The 9,921-nt window shown below is 32.9% G+C and overlaps 1 protein-coding gene across 1 annotated transcript in view; it reads right to left on the reverse strand.

Annotated features, from left to right (window-relative positions):
• Positions 1-4,693, reverse strand: part of LOC149556372 (tyrosine decarboxylase 2-like) — a 77,140-nt gene extending 72,447 nt beyond the window's left edge. Inside the window, exons 1-2 of the mRNA XM_089830669.1 lie at positions 4,573-4,693; positions 4,198-4,348 (exon numbers count right to left, since the gene is read on the reverse strand). Of these exons, the coding sequence (XP_089686795.1) occupies positions 4,198-4,348; positions 4,573-4,646 (225 nt within the window). The 5' untranslated portion in view covers positions 4,647-4,693. The remainder of the gene's footprint in view (positions 1-4,197; positions 4,349-4,572) is intronic.
• Between the last annotated feature and the right edge of the window lie 5,228 nt (positions 4,694-9,921).

A 9,921-nucleotide genomic window follows, 5' to 3' on the forward strand; every position in this document is an offset into this window, starting at 1 on the left:
ATAAATTAGACCACATGATGATTCGACTATTGCTTGAGGACAAGCAATCTCAAGAAGGGAGGACTGTCATGTCTCCATTAAAAACATCAGATGCATACAATGAAGGTGTTTACCCTCGTGGGATAACAGAGATTAATTGCATACAGGAAATAAAGTATTTAACACAAAATGTAAAGAAAAAACAATAGTATTTATATTCATTGCTTGGTTACCATACACAAATGTATTATGTACAACCATGTCTTGATCAAAAGGAATAATGCATACATATAGTGTCTGAGGGGGTGCAGGCAAACCATCACACCCATGTAACTCCCTTGGGTAGACCAACTGACTAACTACCCAATTTCCTAACAACATCATCCCCCTCAAAAGAAAAGGTCGTCTCCTGATGACTTACAAAATTCTCGGCAACAACGCCAAATGGTTACCCTTGTGGGGTAACAGAGATTAATTGCATACAAGAAATAAAGTATTTAACACAGAATGTAAAAAGAACACAATAGTGTTATATTCACTGCTTGGTTACCATACATAGATGTATTCAGTACAACCATGTCCCAATCAAAAGGCATAATGCGTACATATAGTGTCTGAGGGGGTGCGAGGCGAACAGTCGCACCCGTGTAACTCCCTTGGGTAGACCAACTATCTAACTACCCATTTTCCCGACAACAAAGGGTATGCTTGGAACCATTGAGATATCATATTGAACTAGACAACAACAAAGCATCAGATTTAAAACATGGGCAAATTAGTGGTGAAATTGGAAGTCAATATGCAGGTCTCTGATGTCCTAAACAATGAAAAAACAGTAACAAGTCATTTTAGAGTTTTGAAGACCACAAGGAAATCCAGAAGAGTGCTGACCTCTGTGAGAGTGGATGCAGAAAACAGCAATGTCGTACAGTGTGACTAAGATTGCTTTGCAACAAGAACAAACTAAACCAGCAAATCTTTAAGGAAAGGTGCATTTCAATAAGGAAAGGTGCACTTAAACACTTGCTAATATAGAGGTGTAATCTGTGGCTGAGGAATGTAATTACTATAATGGCTCAAGCAACAATTTACAAAATGACGTGTCCCTTATCTCTTCAAAGGGAATGACCCTAAGAGATTGAAAGATATATAGTCCAAACAAACACCATAGAGGAAGAAGGGAAAAGGATAACAGCACTTATAAAAGAGAAAATCAGATTGTTATAAGCATCAAACATAAGGAAGAAAAAGGAATACAATCAGCATTTATTATAATACAGAAATCAAATCAGCAAGTTATCAGCAAGCATTATGAATATACCTTCAGCAATATCATGTAACAACAGGAAACAGAAGACAATAAAGCAGACCCAAGGATCATGGTAAATAGCAGAATTATAATCAGATCATCAGCAAGCATTACGAATATATCTTGAGCAATATCATGTAACCACAGGAAACAGAAGACAATAGTCATGGTAAATAGCAGAGTTATAATCAGATCAGATTCTCAGGAATCTGGCTCAAACCTGTTGTAACCTTGTAACAATCTGAATATCGGTCTTGTGGTATTATCAACACCTAGGTATTATTGTCAATCAATTATTTTTATTGTGTTTATTTACGACTAGAAATAGCTGCATGTATCGATAATCTGTTTGTGAACTTCCATCATTATAGAAGGAAGAAGGTGTAGGCAGAAGAGGGACTATGATGACTGTCAACTAGGTATGCACCCTAGATGGATGTCTATGTTACCTATCACCAGGGCCAAGAGAGCCAAAGTTCCACTCTTGGGCCTAGATAGTCCCTTTCGAATGTGACCTTGAAATATGAATATATGATAAGGTCATGAAAGTTTTTAACTTAATTATTTAATATCATCCCTCAAAATAAATCATAAGGCTAATATTATTTAATAAGTTTAAAGTGACTTTAGTGGTGAGTTGAGTGAAGATATAATGAAGTCACTTTACTGTTATTTTCCTAACTTCAAATCATATTAAAAATGAGAAATAAAAAGAAGAAAGAAAGGAAAGTGAAGAGGCATAGTAGAGGGAGAGTCAAAAGTCTCTGCAGTGGGTTATAAAAGGACAATGAGAGTTTCATTGAGATTATGCTTGCTTTATTAATTTCATTTGGAGGAGATCTCAGAGCTTCTTGTTTCAGTGTCAGAAATCTGAGGAAGGAAACCTTTAGGATTTCTTATGAATTGGACAGAAACCTAGTTCCAATTGAAGCTGTCAGCTAGGTATCCCAAGTTGCATTTTTACAGAGTATTTCAAATTTTTGAAATCTCCACATCAAAGACGAATTTGTAAACTTTTCAGGTTTATTTCTAGAATAAAGAACAATGAAAGCATTTTATATTTGCACTGGATCTGTGAAAAAAAGTTACTTTATTCTGAACAAATTATTAAAGTCAAATGGCGATTGATCTAAGTGATACATGGAACATGTCCGGGAGTTGATTAAAAAATAAGTACGGCTTCTTACTAGTCGTATTAGTAAAGTCTGGTTTACAATGTGGTGGACTTCTTTGTTGATTGAAGACTGCCATCCACAGGAGGTAATCACATGTTCCTGGAAACAATCAGTTGTCTAGAAATTGTTCTTACAGTCAAGATGAACTGAAATGCGAGGATGTTTGATCAGTATCTATATTTTCATACAGAGATATCAATGAACCCACTCTCTACTTTAGCAGAACTGTATTTGAATTTCCTCATTCTATTACCAACCAGCAGTACATCGTGAATGAATAAATGTAGCTAAGTAACGAGCCCACTCTCTATCATCAGTTTGTTGTTGACCTTCTTTATTGATGTATCAGGTTGAATAAACCATAGAAGCAGAAATCTGGAATGGATCAAAATTAATCCTTGATCAAACATTCTGTCGATTTATTCCCCCAAATGTCAAGGGTTTTTGGTTGACTTTGGCAAACAACTTTTTGTGGATTTTTTGGCAACTAATTGGCAAAATTGCCATTACTCCTTGCAAAAAAACACAATTAGTCCACGCAAGCTTTTTGCCAGGGAAAATCCTAAACCACGCCAAAAATTACCCAGTTTTTCTGTTTATTTTCTATGCCCTAAATCCCTAAACCCTAAACTCTGAATCTGATTTATTTTTAAAATCTGACTCCTCTTGTTTGCCAATTTATTCCCCAAATGATTTATGCTCCTATGATTAACAAACAGTATCTCAAACATCCCAAATGAACAATGTTATAACTGCAGATCTGAAACTCTGCATGCAAGGAGACTGTTTGATGAAATGTCTTTCAAGGAAACAACAATTTTACAGAGCAATTAGGTGTGGTATGCTGCAGTGGCCTGTTGTATAATAAAATCAGATCTGATATTCTGTTAGTTTCACTTTGCCACAGCAGTCTTTACAAGTTTAAAGAGTCCAGCAACACTTCTCTACACCACTATTGATAGTCCGAGGCTTGACTGATTTGTGGATAGGAAAGAATGTTGCATTAAGGATAAAAATTGCAAATTGGTTGAGACTTTTCATCTTTTAGCTTTACTTTCAGGTCTACCTTAATTCCAATTCATTCAAGTTCAGTCATTTTGTAATGAGAATAATATTGAAAAAATAATGCCATACACGCAAGAAAAACCTCCTCATGAAACACACAACAGCGGAATTTATTCATAATTAAGATTGGTACCAGTAGTGAGGTAGCAATGACAATGATGGAGTTCATCTAATAGTGCCATAGTTTAGTTGTGGCATTGTTGATGTTGCTACCAGGATTCAAACCTCCACTACCCTTACTGATCTAGTATAGTTGAACCTTAGCATTATGCTAGTGGCATTCCTGTGTGACTATCTGGTCCATATCTGGTCTACTTGCAAAGTCTATGCCTCTGTTGGACTGCTGTCCACACAGGTTGGACCGTTACACATGTTCATGTTGGGAAAGAATTTTGAACTGGTCCGCCCAAGCTGAAAATCCCACATTCTCCAAATAAAAGAAGAGAATAATTGAGATAATTTAAGCCATTAAATTAATATTACTGATAACATTTTTTCTGGCTACAAGCCATGTGAAAGGATTACCACGTTTAGTAAAACTCAAGTGGTCTTTCATCAGGATAGATTGATGTTATATCAAAAATTACATGCAACTTATGCTTGTTTTCATGAGAATTGAGCTCGTTGGTCTAGACTAATATCGAAACTAAAATGAAAATTTGAAGTTACCTGGACTTGGCTTCGCACGGGGAACTTGTGGATATCTCTGTAGTAGTCAGCAATAAAGTCTACCATTCTGTGAGCATTTTCTCTGAACTCCTCCACGTCAAATGCCCTCGTCAGGCTCCCATTTTCACTCCCTTCAGCGAAGCACCTTCCCCTGCAAGAAATCCGTACATACATTGTTAGTTCTCCATTCCATTGCATTCGTTTTCAATTTTAATTTCAGGCAGGCTTACATTGTGAGTTTAAGCAAGAACGAAGTCGGAGGTTGTGCTGCTGATAAGGTAATACTGATACAATCCAATGAACTAGCAGAGGAAAAGATTACCAAATTTTTTACAATCTTATTATTATTCTAAAATATAGAAAATAGCTCTTTACTCCTTGGCTCCTAGTCGAAGAGGTTTTGGGCATGCTTGAGCGTGGACTAAAACTTGTTTGTGAATGACCTCCATCAAAAAATATATATAGAAAATAGATTTAAAATCTTGTTAAAATTTGTAATGTACCGAGATATTTTAATTGTTTTTTTGTTATTTTTCACTAGTCTTCCACTCCCACTAAATGGCAACGTCTATAAAGTACCTAAAATTGTTCATTTAATTAATTATTAATTAATTCAATATTTAAAATTAAACAATTTAAAATTATAATAAAATGAATTTAACATTTTTTGATCAATAAAGAATTACAATAAATGGGGAATTTCAGAGGGCGTAGACAATGGTCCCTTTGATTATGTTTTCTTGTTTGTGTCATATCTAAATTCATTTATAATAATTGATTAATAGTTAATATGGAATAAAACTAGCCAAACTTGGAAACGGCAGAGCGATTCCAACCATTTCGTGGCTTCTTTCTCTCAGTTTTAGTTAATGCTGCCTAGGATTTATATTTTTAATAGTGTTTCTTAAATTTAATAGAAAGTGGTTCCTACAATGGGCATCAAATTTGCTGGAGGAAGTTCAAAGCGGAGGAGAGGGCTCATAAGGTTTATATATGTATAATTATTAAAAATTAGATATTGAAAAAAAATACTAATAAGAAATGGTAAAGAATCATTTCTAGTCTTAAATTGATAGAATTTGTAAGGTTTTTTTTTTTTTTAAGATAATAGGTTGAAGTTTAGATTTATTATTGTTATTATTATTTATATTATTTTGGTGGTCTATATTTAATTGTTAAAACAAAAGTTATTATAACACTAGAGTTCAAAAGTTATTTATTTTTAATTGATTTTCAATCAATAATTTCTATTTTTTCATTGAGTAATAGAATTTTTACCACGAATTTCAATTTAGTCCAAGCACAATACTGCATTAAGAAAATTTACAAAGATCAAACATTTTGCGTAAACCTAGAAAAAAAATGAGGGACAACAGTTTGGGTACAACTTCCATCAAAAATGACATTCATGGAGAGTCGTCATTAGTTTTGTCTTGAAACAAAATTCTTAAATATGAATATTATTAATTGGAAAATAATAAGCTTTTTTTTTAGAAAACAGATGTGAGAATGGAAGTATGTCTTCCTCTCACACAATCACCCAATGCTTATCCAGGCTTGAAAGAAAATCTCTTAGAAATAGCATGCGCACCCCTTCTACCCATAAATAAATTTGTGCAAAAACATTATCAATTATGCGCTTAGAACATTGTAACCCTTGTCGCATTTGAGCAGCACAATTTATGGCACCAATCTTTTTGGGATGACTTCCTCGCAACACTAAATTGCGGCACAAACACATTCCCCTAGCCCATCTATTCAACACACCCATTCCATAATTTTCAAGAGCCAATACGAAGGAACTTGGAACACAAACACTAACAAATTGGTTGAGAATGTGGACCATAGTCACCACAATCAAATAAATTTCCTCTCTAATTGGCTTTAAGGCTTCTCTATTCCTACATCTGTAGCATAGGCAACAACTGAGTTTCATCAAATAGGTCTTGCATCCCTCTATCTGGTTGGGTGATCAATTGCCTATGGAAATGTACTATAGAAATATGTACTTGGACCCAGACCTGGAATTTGATGGCTGCCCTAGCCTATCATATGATTTTTTAATCACCGCCAAAAATTTCCATACCTTTCATTTTATGGTTTTTTTTTTTTTAAATCGATTGTCATTTTTTTTATTTTAAGAAAAGTAAGCAATACTTTAAATTTAAATATTTTATAAATTAGAAAATAATAAATATTAAAAAGGAGTATATGCAAAAGTCTTAATGAATAGCTTATAATTATGAATTAGTAATATATACAAAAATCTCAAATAAAAGAAGCAAGTTTCTACGTTCATGTATGTTACTTTAAGAGATTTTTAAATTAATATAATCATATAATAAATAATATAAAAATACATACCTAATATTGTAAAATGGTATATGTTTTTAAAATTCATTATATTCTTTTTTAACAAGATTCTAAATTAATATAAATATTAAATCGTCAAAATAGAAACATAATTAAACAAAACAAACAAAAAATAGAAACGTGTATAATATAAAATAATATATATTTATCACACATATATATTACACATTACAAATCACATTTATGTATATTATAAAATAAAATATTAAGTTTTCTATGATAAATATTGACAGCTTATTAATAATTTTACTTGTCATAATGATAGTTCTCTAAAAATTTATCCTATCAATCCATACGGTCTTACAATTTTTCAGCCTATCATATAGGGTTCAAAAGTGCAAAAACGGCCAATACAACCATCAAATTCCAGGTCTGCTTAGATCTATTGCTAATGAAGCCTTTTCCCTTGGTATTTTTCTTGTTTATTCTTCTCATAAATAAATATACTAAATGAATTTATATTCAACACATACAGTTAAAATAATTTTGTATTCTATTTAAATCAATTTATTCTCCCAATTATAATTAACATTAAGTCTCAATTTGATAGACCCAATTGATTATGTTAACTAATCAATCACCTTTTGTGACTATTCAATCTACTTAGTAAAGTAATCATTCTATCTAGCTCACTAATTCATCTATTTAGTCATCTCAATCAATCTTTATCAATTATCTAATCAAATCTAGTCCACTCTCCATGAAGTGAGACAATTGAATCAAATCAAGCATGCACCACTTCACTATCTAATCATTTGAGTTCAACTCTTCAATCAAAATTTGTCACTCTCCTCAATCAGACATTAGAGATAAGATTATGCTTACTAAGTATACTTCCTTCTCACATCTATGTGCAATGCATCACCATTATCAATTACAAGTGAGCCAGCTTGTGATCTCTGCTCCAATGGCTCCTTTTACTATTGAGAAGAGTGAAGGCATCATTCATTAAAACAAGTTTTCCAAGCCTAACAACTACATCAAAATCAACAAGAAAACAAACATAGTAGATGATGAAGTTGCTACTACATCTAAAGGTACAACTCCTTTTTCCTCTATGTATTATCCTAATCATAAATACACTGTTATATCTATACCTTTTCATGTGGTGATGTCAAAGTTGATAATGCTAACATTATTAAACTTCCTCCTACTTCTCCTGTTGATACTAATAAACCAATGCTTAAGGCATTTGATCAAAATGTTTTTTTATCAATACCATTGTTAGCCTACCCATGATACTCAAAAGTGTTATGCTTTAAAATAAAATGTTATTCAAAACCTTATTGATTCTAATAATATATCTATTGGTGTTGAGGTTAATAGTATGAATAAATTGTTTCACCTCCTAATCAAAACTTACAAATTTACAACAATCCTTTACCTTCACATTTAGAAAATGTCATTAACTAACCTTCTTCTCCTATTGCTAATAGCATTTATGATGACAAGGTGGAAGAAGTTAATCATGTGGTTAATCATATTGAATATCAACCTCAACCTTTGACTTTTCCTCCACCCAAGCCTACACATTCACTTTATATCACCTTTGATCATTCTAAGAGATTAAAGCACATGGTGGTAATCTCTATAATACTTCTATGGTTACGCATATCCCTTCTTGTGATGTTTTATTTGATCCCTCTTCCTCTATGAATATTATCACTAAAGAGCATCTTTTTAATAAATCATTGCATAAGGACACCTATGACACATACAACGTTTAGATTCAAACTTATAATGGTTTCCTTTATTGCCCTCAAGGTTCTATGTCTCTTCCTATGATCCTTTATGGTAAAGTTGTGGATACTACCTTTTTTGACATTCCTAGTTTCGATAAATTTCAAGTTAAGCTTGGTATCTCACAACTTTCTCCTATACAAGTTGTATGTTCTCCTATTCATAAATGCATTAAATTTCCATAGAATGAAGAAATTTTCACCATTAATCATTATCTTTATAAACCTTTGCATCCTCACAATTGTGCTAAAATAGACTTGCATTGGCCTTTTCTCCCTCAAAAACTACCTACTTCTCTCGGTCATCTTTATCAATCCTATCGGTAGTACAAGGTAGATAAGATTCATGAGTATAGCATTCCTAAGGTTGATCCTACTACAACTATCTTACCTACTCCACCTATTGTTTCTTTGTATAACACTCCTCAACCCATAGTTGATCCCTCTTTGGAACCTATGTTAGTTGATCCTTTCCTTCAATCTTATCTCCTGAGACTCTTTGTAATCAACATGCTTGTCAATGCCATAGTAACCATCAAGCTAAGGCCAAGGTGTGTACTCTTGCTTCTCAAATTGTATGCTCTCCTCAACATTTTCCTTCCTTCCATCAACCTATGCTTGAGCCTTTAGAAAATGTGAATCATAATAATAACATGTAAATGGATAAACATTGTGGTTTTACTTGTGCCTTAGATTCTTTTGTGATTAATATTTATGAGGAAGATACTATTGACGATGATGTTATTAATTCTAATGATAATGCACATGTTAGTGATGATGAATATAAAAATATTGTTATGTATTATTATTTTCCTAACATATTATCTAAACAATTAATACATACTCCCAGTATCAAGTATAGTGACTTCCAGCAAAGTCCTTGCTTGGATCTAGTTATTGATCCTACCATTTTGGATGTTGTCCCTCTTGCAAGTTGCCCACCTTTCTCTAATAATATAGAGTGAGATTGGAGGGGTAGGCGACACACTTGAAGTGGACTTCTCTATAGGGTATTCTTTGTGTACTTATGTTGTGTTTCCCTCGTGTTGTGTTCTTTTTTATATGCTTCGTCTAGATTTAATTAGATGATCCTTGTTGCTCCATTAGTGCAAGGTGATAAAGTAATTGAACTTTCTATACACATTATTCTATTTGTATCTCTCTCCTTCTACGTGTTATATTTCATGTTGTATATGTACTATTGTTCATTTATGTACCCCATGTAGTCTGTTTGGGTACTTGCAACATGGTAACACCGAATCTTTTTGGTGTCTATGTTAACGACCCAAAAAAACTTTTCTTCATATCTCTTACATGTTTTTCCTCCATTGTGTTGTAGTTATACTTCCTCTGGGGAATGATGACATTTTATTCTTTATATGATATTAAATACTATCATATGATCATACTGACCCCTCAATGAATGGATCCCTTTCATGCTCTCTCTTTTTCTCATGTGTTTATTTCCCTTGAAATGTTCTCTTTGGGCATTTCATAGTGAAAATGTTTCTAGTGGATTCATGCTTCTCTTAAAGTTATTTCTCTTATTCAAGAATTTGTAATTTATTTAACATGGCAGAATACACTCTGCTCACTCATACACACACAAACT

The sequence above is a fragment of the Cupressus sempervirens genome, chromosome 5, assembly GCF_028749045.1.
Source record: "Cupressus sempervirens isolate cs-2001-9-10 chromosome 5, ASM2874904v1, whole genome shotgun sequence".
NCBI lineage: Eukaryota > Viridiplantae > Streptophyta > Pinopsida > Cupressales > Cupressaceae > Cupressus > Cupressus sempervirens.